Genomic DNA, 24,021 nt, shown 5'->3' on the forward strand with positions numbered 1-24,021 from the left:
GTGTGTCTGTGTGTGCGTGCGTGCGTGTGTGTGTGTGTGTGTGTGTGTCTGTGTGTGCGTGCGTGCGTGTGTGTGTGTGTGTGTGTGTGTGTGTCTGTGTGTGCGTGCGTGCGTGTGTCTGTGTGTGCGTGTGTGTGTGTGTGTGTGTATAACAACAGCTCACTCCAGTCATACTTCATAGCTGAAATGTGTTCTTCCCTCCTCTACAGTGACACAGTTATAACCACAGAATCCTGCTTTTCCTGACTCAGTGTTCCGGATCAGATCGGCTCATAAATCTTGAGCACAGACTGGACTCGGCTTTTATATTTTAATCTGAACAACAGACTGGTGTTACAGTGCTGTCAGGAGGCAGAGTTTGGAAATAAGGGTCTCACACACACACACACACACACACACACACACACACACACACACACACACACACACACACACACTTACCCGGATGGTGAGTCCACCTTGAGAAAGGCTTGAATGACCAGAGGAAATTCATACTTCACTATATACAAATAGCTGGACATGGCTGAGAGAGAGAGAGAGAGAGAGAGAGAGAGAGAGAGAGAGAGAGAGAGAGAGAGAGAGAGTCAAACAGTGTCTCACACACACACACACACGCACACACTTTAATCTGCCATACACACCCGTACCATAGGGGATTGTGATTATTATCCTGGAAGTATATGTAACTAAACTTTCTATATTTATCCTGATGAAACGTGATTCCATCCCAGACAGCAGTCAGGCTTTTTATCTCATTGTGGACTTCAAAAAATCCACTGATCAAATTCCTAAAATAAGGACAATTGTAGGAAAGTAAACATAAACAGAGACGACACAATGTTAATGTTAATGCTGTGATACAGGATGGAGTTGTGCTGCAGGATTATCGCCAGGATGAGAAATAAAGCCGGGAAAACTGTATAAACTGATGTGTGTGTGAACTGAACTGATTTGTGTGTGTGAACTGATGTGTGTGTGAACTGATGTGTGTATAAACTGATGTGTGTGTGAACTGATGTGTGTGTGAACTGAACTGATGTGTGTGTGTGAACTGATGTGTGTATAAACTGATGTGTGTGTGAACTGATGTGTGTGTGAACTGATGTGTGTATAAACTGATGTGTGTGTGAACTGATGTGTGTATAAACTGATGTGTGTGTGAACTGATGTGTGTATAAACTGATGTGTGTGTGAACTGATGTGTGTGTGAACTGAACTGATGTGTGTGTGTGAACTGATGTGTGTATAAACTGATGTGTGTGTGAACTGATGTGTGTGTGAACTGATGAACTGGTGAACAATTTACAAACTGAAGTCAATCGAAGCTCTGAACAGCTTTATGATAAATAATAAAATAAAACTTCTATCTGTTCTAATCGTTTCCTCTTTTTTTCCTGAGTAAAATTACAGGTCAGTGGTCTTTTCATTCACACAGAACAACAATCAGTCTGGAACTGCACAAAAAATCAGTGTTTATAGACAGAGGAAAAGAGAATAAGAGGGAAAGGAAAGAGAAAGACTTTAGATTCGACTGCAGTTCGTCTGGGCACAGGTTATTAATCTTCAACACCTCAACACAAAGTGTGTGTGTGTGTCTGTGTGCATGTGCGTGTGTATGTTTGTGTGTGTTTTTGTGTCTGTATGTGTGTAGGTTTGTGTGTTTGTGTGTGTCTGTGTCTGTGTGTTTGTGTATACAGTGATGCCTCGAGATACAAGTTTAATTCGTTCCGTGACTTTGCTCGTATCTCAAATTGCTCGTATCTCAAAACAATTTTCCCCATTTAAATGAATTGAAATCCCATTAATCCGTTCCAGCTCGCAAAATTCCACTCCAGTTGTTTTGTTTATGTGTTTTGAATATGAAACATGTTCAGTACTGTATTTATAAATGACAAATATAGTATAAAAACATACAGTAATAAAAGAGAATGTTAAAAAAATAAACTGGTTTTACTTTACAGAAGATGTGCACGGAGGTTGAGGGAGGAGTAAACAGGAGGAATTTTGTCTCGTACGTACACTTTCACTTTCGTTCACTTACTCGCTACTGTACACTCTACTGTACACTCTACTGTACTCGCTACTGTACACTCTAGTGTACACTCTACTGTACACTCTACTGTACACTCTAGTGTACACTCTACTATACACTCTACTGTACACTCTACTGTACACTCTAGTGTACACTCTACTATACACTCTACTGTACTCGCTACTGTACACTCTAGTGTACACTCTACTGTACACTCTACTGTACACTCTACTGTACTCGCTACTGTACACTCTAGTGTACACTCTACTGTACACTCTACTGTACACTCTAGTGTACACTCTACTATACACTCTACTGTACTCGCTACTGTACACTCTACTGTACTCGCTACTGTACACTCTAGTGTACACTCTACTGTACACTCTACTGTACACTCTAGTGTACACTCTACTGTACACTCTACTGTACTCGCTACTGTACACTCTAGTGTACACTCTACTGTACACTCTACTGTACACTCTAGTGTACACTCTACTGTACTCGCTACTGTACACTCTACTGTACTCGCTACTGTACACTCTAGTGTACACTCTACTGTACTCGCTACTGTACACTCTACTGTACTCGCTACTGTACTCTACTGTACTCGCTACTGTACACTCTAGTGTACACTCTACTGTACTCGCTACTGTACACTCTACTGTACTCGCTACTGTACACTCTAGTGTACACTCTACTGTACACTCTACTGTACTCGCTACTGTACACTCTACCGTACACTCTACTGTACACTCTACTGTACACTCTACTGTACTCGCTACTGTACACTCTACTGTACACTCTACCGTACACTCTACTGTACACGTTACTGTACACTCTACTGTACACTCTACTGTACTCACTACTGTACACTCTACTGTACACTCTACTGTACTCGCTTCTGTACACTCTACTGTACTCGCTACTGTACACTCTAGTGTACACTCTACTGTACACTCTAGTGTACACTCTACTGTACTCGCTACTGTACACTCTACTGTACTCGCTACTGTACACTCTAGTGTACACTCTACTGTACACTCTACCGTACACTCTACTGTACTCGCTACTGTACACTCTAGTGTACACTCTACCGTACACTCTACTGTACTCGCTACTGTACACTCTACTGTACTCGCTACTGTACACTCTAGTGTACACTCTACTGTACACTCTACCGTACACTCTACTGTACACGTTACTGTACACTCTACTGTACTCGCTACTGTACACTCTACTGTACACTCTACTGTACACTCTTAATGCTACTTTACACTTAAATGGAACTTAACTAAACTTCACTAAAATTAACGAACTTAATTAACGACAAGCATCGCGTTAGTTCTGACAGGTCACGTCGTCAAGCGTGCATCAGCTGTTAATCAGCTGTCCACGATGCGCACCAATCCGGTTACGACCTCCATATTACCGACCATTTAAATTCCCATTCATTGAGCCGCTCTAGCGCTTCGCTGCTGCTGCGATCTAAACTCCCTCCTCCAACCCCGACTCCACCGAGCCGGAACCTGTGTTCGTTGTACCAGTTTACGTCATAAATCTCCACATATTTTTCTCCCTCTCTCTCTCTCTCTCTAATTATTTAATTATTTATTTATCCATTCATTCATTTATTACTTTCCAAAAACTCGTAAGCGAGCATATTTAATACTATACATTGTAGTATTTTCGTTTTGCAATTATATATATGTATGACGTGCATTGAGGTGAGAGGAATTAAAACAGGCAAGTAGACTGTTTACTCTTTATTTAACAACAGCAGTGCCGGCCACAACCTTCATCAGTCAAACTCACAGAACCAGAACACACCACTCCCAGAAAATCCCTCCGCCTCTAAGCGGGCACTATTTAACATAAACATATAACATAAGTATATGTGCGCTGTACAATATACTACATACATGATTAGTGGTTCTGTTATACGGGGGGTTTATTCTATTTTCGCGGCTCTCCGCACTCTGACCACGCATGCGCACGGACGGGCGCGTGGATTCTTGCCCAGAACAGAACCATATCACCAACATTAACTGTATGCGTATCATCTAATAAATTCTCTTTTGACAAAGTGGTCCTGACAGAACTGAAATTCTCTTAACTGAACTGAACTTAATTGCTACAATTTCTGTTTTCTTTACATTAATTTTGCTTAATTTTCTTCATCGCTTTTCTCTTCATTTGTTTTTGCCTTTTTTGTCACTCTTTCCTCAATAACATCTGCCGGTCGTTTTAATTAAAACCTGTCCGGTCGGAATATCAGAACGCTTAAAACGTATCCGAAAATTACGGACCCGCAGATGGTCATCACCTCACAGCGCCTTTGCGACTCTCCATAGGAAATGAATGGCTTCCTGTTTATCGACCGTGCAGTGGAAACACACTTGGTTGTTGGGGATCTTTGTTTCGGCGGCGGCGGCGGCGGCGGCTCAGATGCTCGTATCTCAAAAATTTGCTCGTATATCAAGACAATAATTTGGTTGAATCACAGCTCGTACCTCAAAAAATTCGTATTTCAAAGCACTCGTATCTTGAGGTATCACTGTATATATGTATGTTTGTGTGTGTGTGTGTGTGTGGGAATATGTATGTGTGTGTATGTATGTTTGTGCGTGTGTGTATATGTGTGTGTGTCTGTGTGTGTATGTATGTGTGTATGTGTGTGTATGTATGTATGTGTGTTTGTGTGTATGTGTGTGTGTATGTGTGTGTGTGTGTGTATATGTGTGTGTATATGTGTGTGTATATGTGTGTATATGTGTGTGTGTATATATGAGTGTGTGTGTGTGTGTGTGTGTGTGTGTTATAACAGGTCCTTGTTACTGTACGACATTGTGGTTTCACCTCCGATATTCTGCAGTGTGATTGCGATGCCGGCAGCCATTTTGCCCGGTGTACCGAATGCTCGAAATCCAAGCTGCTCGTATGCACGGATACCTGCAGTAAACACACACACACACACACACACACACACACACACAATTAATGAAGCCAATGCAACATCACAAAGGCACTCAGTGTATTAAATCACAGATTTTTTGAGTGTTTTTATTTTAGCCGCCTGCTTCAGCTCAGACGATGGTGTCAGTCAGAGGTGAGACAGTGTGACGGCCACAGTCAATTACACATTACATGCCTGCTATTTTTAGCTCACGCCCTAGTGTGCTAAAAAAGTGGGTGTGTGTATGTATGTGTGTGAGACAGCGAGACAGTCAGAGGTGAGAAAATGAGACAGCCATAGTCAATTACACATGCCTGCTATTTTTAGCTCACGCCCTAGAATTCATGCGCTGGCCGAGTAAAATCTGTGCCTGAGATTCTTTAGGTGTGTGTGTGTGTGTGTGTGAGAGAGAGAGAGAGAGAGAGAGAGAGAGACAGAGAGAGAGAGAGAGAGAGAGAGAGAGAGAGAAAGAAAGACAGAAAGACAGAGAGACAGAGAGAGAGAGAGATATGAACCTGTTCTCATTCTTTAGAACACATTCACCTCCTTTACCACCAACCACTTTCAGGTAAATTGTTATCGTCATGGAAACAGTGTCTCTATCACTGTTAATGATGAACAAATCAGCTAATTTTGGAGCCTGGTGGCTTCTGGACGTACACACAACCCCGGGCTGAGATCAGACGTGAGACTCACCGACGACGCCCGAGGCTTTGAGCAGCAGGTGGATGGAGTAGGCTGAGAGACACGCTACGGCCGTCAGGAGGAACCTGAGACACACACGGCATTAATCACCTGGTGCACCTGCTTAATATTATTAACACTACTACAGTGTTACAGTCAGGAAAAATACACAGAAATCTTTATAAAATACTTTACAAAATAAAGTTCTTTCTGTGTGGGAGGGGCATACTCTCTTTCTCCTGTCAATCACGGCCATACTCTGCTAACAGATCAGCTACTGTAGTGGAAAGGGGCGTGGCTACAGCAACACTAAACAAAACACACGTCCCAAAAGCTCTTAGATAAAACATGACACACCTGTGCAGAGAGACAGGGATCTTCTAACAGCACGGTGTTGTGTGTTCTCGTCTCCCTGTCGCTGTGGGAGCTAATGAGTCTGACCAGCGTGTGTATTTGTACGTCCTGTGTGTGTGTCTGATGTATTGCATGTTTGTATGCAGCACCGAGCCGCACACTTCCTGATCTCCTCTTTGTTCCTGGAATTCTGAGTTCTGCTGCCTGGTTAAACCAATAAACACACCTGAAGCTGTGATAAAAATAACCACACAGTGCCACGCCCAGTTAGTTAAAGTATGCAAATTAAGGGGCGGGAACTATATTTAAATAATATTTAAATATTTAAATCCCTTTTTTTTTTGTCATTAGGCGACAAAAACCGATTATACTGAAACAGTTGAATATTTAAAGGTCGGGTATGAAGCAGGTTTGTGTTGAGTTACATGTCCTGTGGTGGTGTGAAGTTACACAACAAGGTCAGATTTAGAAGATGAATGTGGAAGCTTCAGGTCACACACTGATTAACGCCTCGAGCTGCTGGATGTGATGTGTTTATATTCCTCTGATATCTGATTGAGGATCAGAAAATGACCAAAACAACTGGAAGCCTTTTTCAGTTTTAACAAGTTTCTTTTAACAAGCTTCTGCTTCTGTGTCTCTCTCTCTCTCTCTCTCTCTCTCTCTCTCTCTCTCTTCCTCTCCCTCTCTCTCTGTCTGTCTATCTCTCTCTCTCTCTCTCTCTCTCTCTCTCTCTCTCTCTCTCTGTGTGTGGTGTGTGTCTCTGTGTCTGTCTGTCTCTCTCTCTCTCTCTCTGTGTCTGTCTGTCTCTCTCTCTCTCTCTCTCTCTCTCTCTCTGTCTGTCTGTCTCTCTCTCTCTGTGTCTGTCTCTCTCTGTGTGTGTTTGTCTGTCTCTCTCTCACTCTCTGTCTGTGTTTCTCTCTTTGTCTGTCTGTCCATCGCTCTCTCTCTCTCTCTCTCTCTCTCTGTGTCTGTCTGTCTGTCTCTCTCTCTCTGTCTGTGTCTGTCTGTCTGTCTCTCTCTCTCTCTGTCTGTCTGTCTCTCTCTCTCTCTCTCTCTCTCTCTTTTATTCTCTTTGCCTTTCTGTACAGTTACAGAGAGTCTTGATGTCTTTGGCCCGAGTCGGTCAGCCATCTCTCTGCCAAGCATGTCCCTCACCCCCACTTCAACTCTGCTCAGTCATTTTTTTTTTGTTTTTTTTTTCCTCTTTTTGCGTTTGAGATTTTCAGTCTGCGAGTGCAAGAGTCTGCAGGAGTCGTCAGGCCATTTATCCCTCCCTTCTTAATTAGTCACTACCATGACAGTTTTACTCTATAACATAAACCTGGGCACATGGGTGAAGATTTTGAGCTTCCATCCTGCTGGAATAGAGTTTATTCTTCAGGAGGAGCCACGTGACAGGCTGGTGGGGGTAAGACGTCACGCTTCTCCAACACGGTTCATTTCCACAGAGCATTTGATCCTCCAGTATCAGGAGGAGATGATAAAACGGTGCTAAAGCGTGAAGCCTGCATCTGATCGGTATCTAAATCAGCCGAAGTCAAGGCTGACGATCGAGTCACGTGACGGCTTTTCTGTATTACGCCGTCGTTCGGATGAATCACGAGTCATGCGGTGTGACTGCGAGAGTCGTGAGGTTCAGACGGCACGTTATGTAGGACCTCAGTCGCCTCAGGGAAGTGCTGCTATGATTCAGACTGACACGGCGAGCTAAAGCACGCAGCAGAGAGTCGAGGCGAGGAGAGTCAGAGCTTTCTCGTTCTCCATAATGTTAGATATCACTTGTGCTGCTCACCATTCTCACAGGTCACTAATCAAAACACTAAATCGCCAACAGATTTTAAAAATCCACCTTCTCCGCTCCACGGTTTCATATCTTCTCTCTGTCACCACCCCCGCAGCTTCGTCCTGCATAATTCAACGCTCCTAAATGCCAAGGAAGATCTCTCGGGTTTTACAGCTTACAGACACGGCGTGAAGCTTCTGTCGGCGCCAGAGCCGTTTAACACCAAGCAAGCGAAGGAAGCCGACGGATAATCTGGACACAGACGTCATCCCACAATAAACAAAAACAAAGGTACAAATAAAACCCACTTTACAGACATCCTAATAGGGCTTCATCATCTCATTATTGTGGGTTTATAAGGAAGACGTGGCTTTAAATCTTCTGTCACTCCTTTTAAAGAAGTTTCAGCGCAATCACTTCTCTTTTCTTTTCTTAAGTGGGAGTCTTTAGCACTCGAGTGGGCGACGTGTTATAATTATTATATTATTAAAAGTCATGCTGTGACTTTCGGTTGTGCTTCTCAACAATCGGGGAAAAACATTTACTCGTTCATTAGCACGTTTGCCTCACACCTCCAGGGTTGGGGGTTCGATTCCTGCCTCCACCTTGTGTGTGTGGAGTTTGCATGTTCTCCCCGTGCCTCGGGGGTTTCCTCCGGGTACTCCGGTTTCCTCCCCCGGTCCAAAAACATGCATGGTAGGTTGATTGGCATCTCTGGAAAATTGTCCGTAGTGTGTGATTGCGTGAGTGAATGAGAGTGTGTGTGTGTGCCCTGTGATGGGTTGGCACTCCGTCCAGGGTGTATCCTGCCTTGATGCCCGATGACACAGGCTCCACGTGACCCGATGTAGTTCAGATAAGCGGTAGAAAATGAATGAATGAATGAATGAATGAATGAACATCCGTATCAGAAGCTGCTCGATGACACGACCATGTGATTTCTACCTGAGGTGTTTTATTATATTTTTCGTGCCACCTCTCGTCCCTTGTTTAGATAGAAATCACAGTACACCTTTAAAGCGCAGTGTTAGCATGACGGTAAATCGTAGCCCATGCTAGCTGGCAGCGATTCAGGTCTCCCAGACGGCCAGCTTGTGGAACACCGAATGCTGAATGTCAGCTGGAAAAACAAATCCCACAATCCATGTGAATTTCCTCATAAAAACAGCATTAGCAGAGGCTTAATTTACTCTCTGGCAGGAGAACTGAACCCGGCTAAGGCGGCTATGTTACCTTCACCACAAAGAAGCCACAGGGCCGAAGCCAGGACGTCGGACTAGAAAGAAAAAAACGAGTAAAACATAAACATAAATATAAATGTAAGCGATCTGAGAGTCTGAGAGACAGAGCTGACAGAGCTGAAGAGTTCACCATCGATCCTGATAAACGATAGCAGCTGCACATGTTCTCCTGAAATCCCTAAAGCTTCTGAACACACAGATCCTTCTAGAAAAGTCCAAAGGAAGACAGTTACAAACTCAAGATCAAGGAAAATAACGTTTGTAGAAGTTTGTACCGGTTTCATCTTCAATCATTTCATCTCTGTCCTTTACGGAAGAAGAAAGAAACACAGAGCCGTCACAAATACAGCGCTGAAATCGGGAAGAGAATTAAAAAGGGAAGGTGAACAAAATCACAGGGAGTCTTTTACATCGCTGCGTCTCCTTGTATGTAAATGAACTGTAAGATTTTTACCTTACAAATATGTCACGTTTCAGTATAATCAGTGTGACACTGTGTGTGTGTTGAGTTACAAAAACCTCTTCATCATAATCCCTCACACACACAGCTTCAAAAGGAGTGACGATAATAAACAGGAAGTCTATTCTACATCATTATTACAGCTGTGCGTGAAGGCTGGAGATAAGAGACCGTCATAAGCACATCATAAGCCCCTGATAAACGCTCGCGACCTAATCTGAGTGATCGATCAGCTGGTTTTCTGTTCATTCCTCGTGCGTACGAACAGACGCCACCTCACACACTACTGAGTGAAGACTCACAGAAACATGACGATGCCGGTGTTGGCCATGGCGTAGGCCAGTCCCAGAATTCCACTGCCCATGATGGCGTTTCCCAGATTGAAGACCGACATCCCGAACGAAGTCTTTCCTTCAAACTGATCAGAAAAGAACAACAACCCACAAGAGAAGGAATCAACACTTTGTGGTAGTAAATACGACGTGAAACGCAGACGTCACTAACACGGAATCTTACGTCTGTGAATCGCGGCGGTTTCTTGTCGTCGCCATTGGACAGGAAGTCTGTGCTCTCGGCCAGGGTGGTTTCGGGGTCTCTTGTAGCTCTGCTGGAACTAAAAACACACACACAGTTACACACACACACACACACACAGATATATATACTGTGTGTACAGATTACATCACATTTACATGACAATTTGTAGGAAAATATTGCAGAGAGATATTTTACTCCATGTTACTCTACTGGGTTTATTTATTTTTTTGGAAAACAAACAAACAAACAAACAAACAAATAAATAATGTGATTAATTCCCACATCAGCTTTATTCATCAGGCTCAACGTGACATCATATTAAATCTGCCTGATTTATTTCATACAGTAAATTGTTTATTCATCTCTGTCTTCCGTTCCACAGCTTTATTTCTGACTACTATGATATTTGAGATGAAATATTCGAGTGTTTCTGCCACAGGATACAGTCCGATATCTGGAGTTATCTGTACACGGAACACAGTAACACGTTAAAGAAACCGACAGCCGTGTTTATCCAGACCATGTTTATCCAGACCTCCGGATATCCAACTAACCAGTTATCTGATGTTAGATCCGTATCCGATTACCATCTAAATCTGCTATCAGTGGCTTTAAAACTTGACTTTAAAACCTCACAGCAGAGTGAAACACGTCACACATCCGCACTGTGTTGATGTTTGCAGACTGAACTGTAACTAAGAGCCACAGAGCCAGAAGAGAAGAAAAACAAGGCTAATCTCCACATACCTGGAATTTTCTGTACTATTAGGTACGAGTTCCCTACAAGGCAGAGCAGCGAGCGTGGAGTCGGCATCCATTGTTAGCACAGAAAAGGAAAAACACACACAAACACACACACACACACAGAAATCCTTATTAAAGGTGAAACTCCTGCGTTTTGTGAAAAACACGTTTTTTGCTTCGGTCCGTGTAAACCTGTGCATGCTGGAACGGGGCCAAGGGTTAGGAGCAGAGTTTGGACAAGGACTCACGGCTGCATCGAACGTGTGTAGCAATCATACACACACACACACACACACACACACACACACACGCTCACGCACATGCACTTGTTTTGCCTCATCAACAAAAAGGCATGACACTTGTGCTTAGCGAGCAATTTTGCTCCGATCCGTGACGTGCGATACGACGGTGATGCACGCTGGGTTTCACCTCGTTCAGACGACGTGGCTGCAGACCACACGGCCGGCTGTAACACACCACAAACACACAGCTTCGGTTCACACACACTCGTCCAGACAAAGACACTTCACCCGAAAAGAGTCACAGAAGCCTCAGAAGTATATAATCTCCCAAAGTTCTTTGTTCTGTCAACTCCAAAATAATTTTTTATTGAAAATGGCTTCAAGAGCTAATGAATAAAGTGTAAAACTTTTACGTCAATAAAACTTACACACAAATAAGAAGGAGTGTGAAATCTCTGCTTTAAATATCAATCAGGTCTGAAGGCTTCTGATCACATCCTACAAAAGCAGCAGCATCGTAATAAATGTACACACACACACACACACACACACACACACACAGTGATGTCACACACACACACAGTGATGTCACACACACACACACACAGACAGTGATGTCACACACACACAGTGATGTCACACACACACACACACACACAGTGATGTCACACACACACACACAGTGATGTCACACACACACACACACACACACACAGTGATGTCACACACACAGTGATGTCACACACACACACACACACACACACAGTGATGTCACACACACACACACACACACACACACACACACACACACACACACACACACACACACACACACAGTGATGTCACACACACACACACACACACACACACACACAGTGATGTCTCACACACACACGCACACACACAGAGTTGCTGTTCACTCACTGAGCCGTGTCGTCCGACTGGCTTTTGGTCGAGGTGGGCGTGGCCATCGTCTCGTTTCCTCCTTCGTGCCCTTTCCCGTTAGGGAGCGCGTTCATCTCGGCCGACGCCGGATCCATGACTCGGACGATGGGGATTTATTCCAGAAGCTGCACACGGATTTCAGCAGAGATTCCCTCGATGATTCCCAGCTCCTCTGAGATGCCTGCAGGGACGAGTGGATTCACATCGTTAATAAATAAAACACTGGTTTCTCATGATGACCTGGAGGGAATGTGCCAGTGAGCACGAGAGAGCAGACACTGACCCTGGACCCAAAATGTGTTCCCAAACTCTTTTATATAACAGGAAGAAAAAGTTCTGGTTAAATGCAGAATTTGGTTTAATATATATTCAGTAAGCTGCAGTTCCTCCACCCTGTAACGCAGCACAGCAGCAGGTGGAGTGGATACGACGTCTCACAGAGGTCGCTCGCGTCCTGGATGATCATAATCACCTACATTTTAGTTCATAAAACAATCCTAATGCATGAATTTCACACTGACGTGTAGTGACGTGATACGACACTGACCTGATGTTCATCTATATTTCTAGCTTTTATTAATCAGTCTTTTAGGTTTATGAGGAAATTGAAAACTTTAAACAGACAGACGAATGTACAGCGTTAGATCTTTGTGTTCCTGCTGTGTGCAGAGGAACCGGTTCACCGTGAGAAGGAGGAAACGACTGAGTGGCATGTTAAAGAAGTTTAACCCTGATCTCTAAGCCGGGGGCCTGGAAGCCTGGCTGATGGCTTGTTTTTCTTCCTGATGTCTCTATGGCTGGTTTTCTGCGTCACGGACCCCTGTGGATGACTAAGGACAAACCTGCTGGAGGTCCGAGCGGCCGTGAAAGACGCCGTGTGTGAAAGTGACATGCGTTTCCTGTTAATCCGAACCTCCCACCACCACCACCAGCCCCACAGCCCCGGTGCTCCTGACCTCACGTCTAAAGTGGCAGAGCTGCGTAATTCCCACCAGCGTAAACAGGGGCGGCGTGCTGAGGAGAACCAGCCAGGACCAGATCAGATCCAGTTCTAACCCGTTATTTTTCTCCCTCTTTTCTTTAATTAGGGAGAAGCTTAACATAACAGGCGTGCTCACTCCGAGCTCCGAGCTATTAGCTGGCATCGGCGAGCGCCCCTCGAGCAGCAGCGCTCAAACCCCTCATCAACCCCCACCCCCGCTTTCCCGTCCTCTCCTTTCTCTCCACACTATCTGACCCTGTTAATATAGGAGTTCTGCCCTCTATCCTAGGTCAACGAGTAGGGGGTTCGAAAGCGCTCTCTTGGTGCGATCCGGCCCACATTAGGCACCGTGGCGCTCTGGCTAAAGCCGGACAACGTGGCCAGCCAGCAAAGCGGGATGCACACAATGCTGCGTGTGTGTGTGGTATCCTGGGAACAGCCGGGTGAACAGTGGGCTGATTGTGCCAGGCATCTCTGCAGCTCTGAGGCCTCCTCAACTCCAGGGACACTCTAAGGGCTGAAAAGGTAATTCATCACCGAGCTAATTGTAAAGACGAGAAAAACCATAAAAATCAGACCGCGACTGTCACGTTTCTGGATGGCGCCGGGACGAGACGGTCGCGCTGCCAACTGTTATTCGGCCCTCTGCCCTGCACTCTCATGCCGTCCTTCAACCGGTGGACGAACTTGTCAGTGACGGGCAGCGGGAGCGAGTGGAGACGAAACACACACAGTGTGTTGTCACACACACACACACACACACACACACACACACACACACACACACACACACACAGTGATGTCACACACACACACACACACGGTGATGTCACACACACACACAGTGATGTCACACACACACACACAGTGATGTCACACACACACACAGTGATGTCATACACAAACACACACACAGAGTGATGTCTCACACACACACACACAGTGATGTCACACACACACACAGTGATGTCACACACACACACACACACACACACAGTGATGTCACACACACACACACACACACAGTGATGTCACACACACACACACAGTGATGTCACACACAAACACACACACAGTGATGTCACACACACACACACACACACACACACACAGTGATGTCACACACACACACAGTGATGTCACACACACACACAGTGATGTCACACACACACACACAGTGATGTCACACACACACACACACACACACACACACACAGTGATGTCACACACACACACACACACACACACACACACACACACACACACACACACACACAGTGATGTCACACACACACACACACACACACACAGTGATGTCACACACACACACACACACACACACAGTGATGTCACACACACACACACACACAGTGATGTCACACACACACACACACAGTGATGTCACACACACACACACACACACAGTGATGTCACACACACACACACACTCACACACACACACAGTGATGTCACACACACAAACACACACACAGTGATGTCACACACACACACACACACACACACACACAGTGATGTCACACACACACACAGTGATGTCACACACACACACAGTGATGTCACACACACACACACAGTGATGTCACACACACACACACACACACACACACACACAGTGATGTCACACACACACACACACACACACACACACACACACACACACACACAGTGATGTCACACACACACACACACACACAGTGATGTCACACACACACACACACACACACACAGTGATGTCACACACACACACACACACAGTGATGTCACACACACACACACACACAGTGATGTCACACACACACACACACACACAGTGATGTCACACACACACACACACTCACACACACACACACAGTGATGTCACACACACAAACACACACACACAGTGATGCCACACACACACACACAATGATGTCACACACACACACACACACACACACACACACACACACACACACACACACACAGTGATTATATACAACAAGCGTCGATTCTAAACAGCCTTGTGTTTCAGTTCAGAATGATTCAGGACTAAGAGCTGGAGGAGGAACAGATTTATGTGCTGAATATTTGAGTGAATTTATCAGTTCATGATTTATTTAATGCTGTGTGTTACTCCTGAGATCTTCACAAAAATGTTCACACACTTTTAAGCTGCCAATTAACTGAGATCACATCCTGCTTTTTTATAGAATTAAACAAATAAACAAGTAAATAAATATGATAGTATATGAAGCTTTATACAATTTTTATTTAAAAGTCTGCTTCTCTCTCTCTCTCTCTCTCTCTCTCTCTCTCTCTCTCTCTCTCTCTCTCTCTCTCTCTCTCTCTCTCTCTCTCTCTCTCTCTCTCTCTCTCTCTCTCTCTCGCACACACACACACAGAGGAAGAGAAAGTGTTAGAGTGTGAGAGATTCAGCTGATGCATCTGCACACCGGTGACGTGGATTCAGCTGCAGCTGGAGGTCACTGAGATAAAGCAGTGCCCTTTTATCACGCAGATGTGTGTGTGTGTGTGTGTGTGTGTGAGAAAGAGTGTGTAAAAAAAATGTGCTGCCCTTTTTTGCCAACAATCTTTCTTCCCACTGTGATCAAGCCAGGCCAGCTGTGTGTGTGTGTGTGTGTGTGTGTGTATGATGGAATCCTCCTCACAGCACTAATTAAGCATCCTTTCCCTTCTCTCCTACTGTGCTGTGTCATCTCGTGTCGTCCCCTCTCTCATCCCTTTCCGTTCTCTTTTCCTCGCTTGTCTTCTTCCTTTTAGTTAGTATGACACACACACACACACACACACACACACACACACACACACTCATATCCAGGTCACCTTCTCAGTCTCTCTACCTCTCTCTTGGACATGAGCAGTGGACAAGTTGGAAATTCATCAGCTAGTGAGGACACGAGGACAGTTTCCACGGTGACACACAGTCCTGTGGGTTTGTTTTTTTTTTGTTGTAAACGTAATTACGAGCGGCTAACGAGCAGGTGACAAACATCTTTTATCTGAAACATTATAGAAGACGAGAGACGAGGATGCACGAGGATGTAAGATGAGCCGACACACACGCTATTCGTATCCTGGAGAAAAGGACGACTCTGAGCAGCAGCAGAACTCTTCATCCTGTCCGGAGAACATGACCGACGTTTCTCATCCTCATCTTCAAGCTGTTACGAATCTCTGTGTATTTACACTCCAGACTGGTTTATAATCCACATGAATCCACCTCCTGCTCATTAAAATAATTTCACATCTGACTGGGTTTGGTTTGATTACACCAGGTGTGTGAGAAGCAGCAGCTTTCTGTCTGTATGTGTGTGTGTGTGTGTGCGTGTGTGTGTGTGTGTGTGTGTGTGTGTGCTTATTGTTCTTTGTTGGTGCTGGAATTTCTAAGCTTTGATCACATGCCTGAGATTTGTGTTCAGTCTTTTGGATTTGTCTGCTCCTGGCCGAGGTCTTTACCTAACAAGTGTCCAATCAGGAGCTCAGAAGGAGACTGGAACATTACGGAGATCTAAACCTGTCTCATGCAACACTGAGTCTCTGAACATCTGCTCCTCTTCACTGCACCATGAAGCTCTGACCTCAGGAGGAAAAACTTACCTCTCAGTGACTCACCTCTGGATTTGAAGCCCTGTCAGTAGCATCTATTAATAGGTTATTCACTCGGTTTAAACCCGAGCTGTGCACTAGAACAAAAAAACATCAGCACATGCGCTGAATCTACTGCAGTGAGTCAGCTATAAAATACACACAACTCACTCCGCTTTCATGGGGTGCTATTACTTTTGTCCTCATCATAACAACTAGTCTCATACATCTTATGTTATGGATTTGTTTTGTTTTCTGTAATACAGTCACACAGCACTGCGGTCACACATGGACGTCAAGGTCGAAGTTCAGGTGTGTGAATCTTCTTATATTCAAATTCGCACAAATTCAGGAGCGAAAACTAGACAAGAAGAAAATCAACAACTTTCATCAACACGCAATTTTTGTCACGCAAACTTTCCTGTGAACGATTTTACCAACAAATTTGTTTGTCTGTCATACAATTCGAACCCTCTGTTGAGAAAAAAACCCTGAAGAAACAGTGATAGCTTTCCAGGGGATCATATTTATCCCACACACACACATACACACACTCACACACTCACACACACACATACACACACACAGGAAGTGGAGAGTAGGAGAGATTTGGAGGATGCATCGAGAGCGATTCACACATCAGCATGTCCAACACGTTCAGCGTGTCTAAAAATAGCCACGGTGCACGAGACTGGGTCACGTGGCGATGACGTGCGAAGAAGATCTATACATCACGTACCAGAAAACGGCAAGGACACCGCGGGCCTCCATCTGTTCTACTACACATGAAAGAGAAGCGATCCAGATAAATATGTCGGCAGCGTGTTGGTCCGACCTGAAAGTGCTAAAGGAAGCAGCACACCGGCTCCAAAAAAGAGCACCGCATGCAGCCGGCGTGTTCGTGCAACACTCAACACGGGGGATTAGTGAAGAGGTTCTGTGCTAGTAACCAGAAGCTGAAGCTTGAACTGATGCCTGAATCCAGCTAAAATAGATTCTGCTAGAACGTAGTAATAATATTAACACCTACATCCTCGTCTAGCTGATGAACAGAATCCGATTAATAATCAGATTTTCACACCACCACTAAAATGTTGACTTTCCTATAGCACCATGTCCCCAAGTGTGTTATTCGTCACGGATTGTTGTGTTACGACGTTGTGTTGCGTTAAAAATCCTGTTAGACTATGGCAAAAACTATCCATACAGTTTCAAGGGTGCATATACTTTTGCACGCACAGTATAACTATTCAGGGAGCGGTGTGGGGAATGAGTCATGGGGTTACAGGATTTATTTATAGCACTCAATCTCCTCGAACAATGAGCATCACAGGTACACACACACACATATATATACAGTACACACACATACACACACACTCTTGAGTGCTTGTGCAGGTTAAAACACCAAGGTCAGTGGAAGAGAATAATGGAGAGTAAAGGATGTCCCTGAAGCACAGAATGTGAGCTGGACGTTAACTAGACGTGAGCTGGACGTGAGCTGGACGTGAGCTGGATGTGAGCTAGATGTGAGCTAGACGTGAGCTAGACGTGAGCTGGACGTGAGCTGGATGTGAGCTAGATGTGAGCTAGACGTGAGCTGGATGTGAGCTAGACGTGAGCTGGACATGAGCTGGACGTGAGCTGGACGTGAGCTGGACATGAGCTAAACGTGAGCTGGACGTGAGCTGGACGTGAGCTGTACATGACCTAGACATGAGCTAGACATGAGCTGGACGTGAGCTGGACGTGAGCTGGACGTGAGCTAGACGTGTCAGCGCTGAGTTACAGCAGAAACGCTCGGTTACTGTCAGAGACGGTATCAGGGACGATCATTTTAGCAGCAGAGGCATCTTAGAATATCACGATGCAGCTGCTTAAAAAAGGAAAAATACGACTTCCACTAGGACATGATCACGCCTCAAAGACATGCTTCTGTAAATCGCCACTGGGGGAAAAATAAGAACTTAGATGTGTCTTTAGTTGCCCTGAGGTCCTCACTCGACTTTCCCCAGTATAAAGGCGGATATTCATGTCGGTCAGGTGCTGAGCTGCTGATGATGATGAAGGAGGAAAAGCCTACAGATGTTGGAACGCTTGGTGAGAACAACAGCGGAGTGTGTAAACTCTCCAGTCAAACAAACGCCTGTGTGCCGTGTTGGACGCCTCCAACGCCACTCCGTGCCACTTCCTACCACCGTCCAACTCCAATCACGGGTTACACACAAAGACATAACCTCTGTGTCCTCTGTCCCAGTGTGCACAAAGTCACATGGGTAAAAAAGGGCATCCTGGCAACAGCCTCACAGCAGCTAGTGTAAATATTAAAGGAGCAGGGGTTCAACCAATCACAGCCCATGACAGGGAGAGACTAGCCAATTAAAATTCGCAGATTCATGATGCAGAAGTGATGAGGAGGATTCTTTCCTCTTCATCAATCATGTACGATGAAACACAGCAACACATTTAAAGTGTCTTGGATTAATTATTTATTGTTATTAATTATTAATTATTAATGTTCTCTCTTTGATGGACTGCCAAAGTGTATGATTAATTATTACTTCCAATAATAATTATAAAATTCTAATTAATTCATGCTAACTGAATGCAGATAGAATGCAGATATCTAAATGTGATGACCAATAAAGTTCTCCTCCTCCTTCACTGAGTCTCAGTTACACAGGCCACGCCTCCTTCACTGAGATTAGTTACACAAGCCACGCCTCCTTCACTGAAATTAGTTACACAAGCCACGCCTCTTTCACTCAGATTAGTTACACAGGCCACGCCTCCTTCACTGAGATTAGTTACACAAGCCACGCCTCCTTCACTGAGATTAGTTACACAGGCCACACCTCTTTCACTGAGATTAGTTGCACAGGCCACACCTCCTTCACTGAGATTAGTTACACAGGCCACGCTTCCTTCACTGAGATTAGTTACACAGGCCACACCTCCTTCACTGAGATTAGTTACACAGGCCACGCCTCCTTCACTGAGATTAGTTACACAGGCCACGCCTCCTTCACTGAGATTAGTTACACAGGCCACGCCTCCTTCACTGAGATTAGTTACACAGGCCACGCCTCCTTCACTGAGATTAGTTACACAGGCCACACCTCCTTCACTGAGATTAGTTACACAGGCCACGCCTCCTTCACTGAGATTAGACACAATGATATTAAAACATTTTCTAGCTTTCGTCTCACTACAGTAGAATCCGTATAACCTGTTCTGCTTGTGTTATACTTCCACTCTAAATCTTCCAGAACACACACACTCACACACACTCACACACTCAAACACACACACACACACACACACACACACACACACACTCACACACACACACACACCTGCACCAGTGTCTCTGACCCTAATTCTGCTGTGAGGCGTGCCGATTTCCGTCAAACACAGACCCGCATATCCAATGCGACCTCCATGTGACTGCCGCATGCAGGGTTGTGAGATTTTCCACCACCCGACTTAGACACACACAAACACACACACACACACACACTAGTGGCTGGTGGTTTAACTTGTGACACACTCATGGGTCTTTCCAGTATGTCGACCTTGATTCCAAAACAGACTTTGCCCAAAATACCATTGATTTTTTTCCCCAAAATCCAGATTAAAATGCATTTTCATCTGTTAGCATAAACCCTTTCATCCCCCCACCCCCACCTCCCCTACTCCAGTGGTTTACAGAGGTTTAAACCATCACCATAGTGCCATAAACCCCGTAGGCTCATGTGCAGCTTTCATGTAAACAGTAAAAAGCTCTGGATCTCACTGACTGCAGGAATCCATACTCCTACTACAAACTATTCATAGTGTGTGAATGAAAAGACAAAAACAGAAATGAATCCTGGAGTGGGCATGACTTCTATCCGAGCATTACTCACTGCCCACTTCATGACCCCGAGTAACACGACCGAGGCAACACACACGAGCGTATACACACATTCACATGCTTGGTGAACTATTTGAGGAGTTAAACAGAGAGTGAATCATTTTAAACCTGCAGATAATACACATTCCTAAATGAAATGTAAACACGTGACTCTTCTGTATAAATGATTACATTTTTATTGTTTTATCTCGATCCTGATATTTTTATACCCGGTCTCACTGGGATGCCCGTCTGTGGTCCTCGTGGCTACGGCTGGAAGAAAAGCTGATCATCAGATTGTCTGATCTGCGATTGTTTAAAGTGGCTCATGATGAATGAACGTAGAGAGAATGACATCAGACTAATGGCCTCTCAGTTCTGTCACGACAGCCTCATGTCACTCCGACACGGCTTCGTACACCGACACAATAAGGCTTCAAAAGAAGAAAAAATGATTTTTAATAATAATTTAAACCATAGTCTCAGCACAGGTTACATATTACATGGCTGGGGGAAAAAAACAAGTTGGAAATCTGCCCTCAGGTCCGGGAACATTTGTTCGTGTTTGGGTTGGCGGGGCATTTTTATACACACCCCCAACACTCCTCTAAATCCTCGTAAATCATTGTGAAGAAAATTTTGCAAGCTTACAGAGCCACGCCAACTAAGTACTTAACTTGGCTTTAAGCACTTAGTATTCAGTCCTTGCTAATGATAACTCTAGTTGATCCAGTGTGGGGGTGGAGGATTGAGTGAGGGTGGGTTCAGTGAGTAAACTCCACCCGTTTTACTGCATGTACATTTATATGAGAGAAATGTTTGTATTTATTATTCCTAGATTTTTAGCAGACGCCCTTAACCCTTATTTTTATCTCATTTTTATACAACTGAGCGTAAAGGGCCTTGCTCAGGGGCCCAGCAGTGGGAACCTGGTGGACGTTGGAATCGAACTCACAACCTTCCGATTGGTAGCCCAACACCTTAACCACTTGGCTACCACCATCATTTACCCCTCAGTCATTAAACCCCTGCAAGAAACCATTCTTTACTTTCTATTTCTTTGGTTTTTCCTCATACAAGCGAGAGCCTTCGGGCAGCAGATATAACACACACGCATGCAATCTTCCAACCAATAAATCCATGTGTACTTTCACATTCTGTCATGAAATCCAATTCAGTAAAACCAAACGTGAAGCTCAGACCGTCTTAAAGGCATCAAGTAAACTTGATTAGAGGCAGAAGCAGCCTCTATTATTAATTATTTGTTTTCATGTTCATTATTTTGAGTGGCAGACGACCCCCAGGTGTGTTTTAATACCACTCATGAATCATTTTAGATGATGATCAGATCACATGACCCTTCAGGATGTAACAAAAATAGAAAGCTGTCTGTCGCTGCAGTGTATAAAGTCACTGACACAACTGATGTAGCTGCCAGGTAATGACAGATCAGCTGAAAATGTGACTCATCATCATTTTTTACCCTGCGTCTGTGTCTCACCTGCAGCCCAGGTGAACACCATCATGGTGTCATGGTGGCACAGCATCTGATCTCAACAGAGCACAAGATAAATGATGCCTTTTGATCATTTTTTTTTCTTTTTTTTTCTTTAGTTAATTACTCTAAATTATTAGATGAATTATTGCTGTGTATAGCAGGTTGGTGGATGGTTTATAAAGGAAGAGCAGTATATACTCACAACACTATAAGTCTAATTCATTTAATGATTATTGGGATCTTTTATATGAAAATAATAACATTAGAGATCAAAGCAATTATGTAGCTGATATATTCATCCTGAATAAAGGTGTTTATTAACAGGAGTCTATATAACCAGTGTCAGTATAATAAAACACTATAACAGCAGCAGATACACTACAGTAACATAAAGTAACAGAGCAGGTAACATACCCTATAACGGATGTCCGTATAACCGGTGTTGACACTCTGTACTGGGGGTCAGTACCATGTAACAGGGGTCAGTACACCGTAAAGGGGGTCAGTACCATGTAACATGAGTCAGTGGCCTGTAATTGGATTCTGTACCCCATAACTGGGGTCTGTACATTGTAACTAGGTCAGTATACTGTAACGGAGGTCTTTACCCTGTATCGGGGGTCAGTACAGTGTAATGGGGTCAGTATACATTAACGGGGTCAGCATACTGTAACAGGGGTCAGCATACTGTAACGGGGGTCAGTATACTGTAACAGGGGTCAGTATACTGTAACGGGGGTCAGTATACTGTAACAGGGGTCAGTATACTGTAACGGGGTCAGTATACTGTAACGGGGTCAGTATACTGTAACAGGGGTCAGTATATTGTAACGGGGGTCAGTATACTGTAACGGGGTCAGTATACTGTAACGGGGTCAGTATACTGTAACAGGGGTCAGTATATTGTAACGGGGGTCAGTATACTGTAACGGGGTCAGTATACTGTAACGGGGGTCAGTATACTGTAACAGGGGTCAGTATACTGTAACGGGGTCAGTATACTGTAACGGGGTCAGTATACTGTAACGGGGTCAGTATACTGTAACAGGGGTCAGTATACTGTAACGGGGTCAGTATACTGTAACGGGGGTCAATATACTGTAACGGGGTCAGTATACTGTAACAGGGGTCTTTACCCTGTAACAGAGGTCAGTATACTGTAACGGGGTCTTTACCCTGTAACAGGAGTCAGTACCCTGTAACCGTTGTCTTTACACCTGTAACGGTGGTCAGTACCCTGTAATGGGGGTCAGTACCCTGTAACGGGGGTCAGTACCCTGTAATGGGGGTCAGTACCCTGTAACGGGGGTCAGTACCCTGTAATGGGGGTCAGTATACTGTAACAGGGGTCAGTACCCTGTAATGGGGGTCAGTACCCTGTAATGGGGGTCAGTATACTGTAACGGGGTCAGTATACTGTAACAGGGGTCTTTACCCTGTAACGGGGGTCAGTACCCTGTAATGGGGGTCAGTACCCTGTAACGGGGGTCAGTACCCTGTAATGGGGGTCAGTATACTGTATGGTCTGTTGGTAAATTAAAAGAAATTATGGTCGCCATCAACTGCAACTCTATGATAAGAATGCGATGCTGGAGTCAGTATAACGGATGTCGGTAAGAGTAGAGTCCTAATTCGGTATAAAAGTCAGTATAACGGATGTCGGTAAGAGTAGAGTCCTAATTCGGTATAAAAGTCAGTATAACGGATGTCGGTAAGAGTAGAGTCCTAATTCGGTATAAAAGTCAGTATAACGGAAATTCGGTTTAACGGCAATATATACAATATAAATAAAATGTTGCCGAGCAGAATCGAGGTCACACTCGCGCTGAAGCGACGGCGGTGAAAGTAAACGACATGTGACTGATCTATCAATGACACCATACCGGAAAAAACTCTTACCGAGCCGTTATAACGTAGAGCTGAAAGATCCTCACGCTGCTGTTCTCTCCTCCAGAGCTGGTGATGAAACGGTCTGGTCTAATCCTCTCCAGTCAGACTGTCCGATCAGAAAGTGGCGGAGGGTTTTAAAGTGGGCTGTAACGAGACCCCGTCTTTCATCTCC

General features: G+C 44.6%; 1 protein-coding gene across 2 annotated transcripts in view; it reads right to left on the reverse strand.

Annotated features, from left to right (window-relative positions):
* slc38a3a (solute carrier family 38 member 3a) overlaps positions 1-24,021 on the reverse strand; it is a 37,861-nt gene extending 13,840 nt beyond the window's left edge. The window contains exons 1-8 of one of the 2 annotated variants that reach the window (XM_060857921.1): positions 23,859-24,021; positions 11,958-12,159; positions 10,795-10,827; positions 10,027-10,123; positions 9,813-9,928; positions 5,682-5,755; positions 4,889-4,981; positions 442-523 (exon numbers count right to left, since the gene is read on the reverse strand). In XM_060857921.1, coding sequence (XP_060713904.1) covers positions 442-523; positions 4,889-4,981; positions 5,682-5,755; positions 9,813-9,928; positions 10,027-10,123; positions 10,795-10,827; positions 11,958-12,073 — 611 coding nt within the window. In that variant the 5' untranslated portion in view covers positions 12,074-12,159; positions 23,859-24,021. The remainder of the gene's footprint in view (positions 1-441; positions 524-4,888; positions 4,982-5,681; positions 5,756-9,812; positions 9,929-10,026; positions 10,124-10,794; positions 10,828-11,957; positions 12,160-23,858) is intronic. The other variant, XM_060857922.1, reaches the window with a different exon arrangement.

This window comes from Tachysurus vachellii, chromosome 22 (genome assembly GCF_030014155.1).
Source record: "Tachysurus vachellii isolate PV-2020 chromosome 22, HZAU_Pvac_v1, whole genome shotgun sequence".
NCBI lineage: Eukaryota > Metazoa > Chordata > Actinopteri > Siluriformes > Bagridae > Tachysurus > Tachysurus vachellii.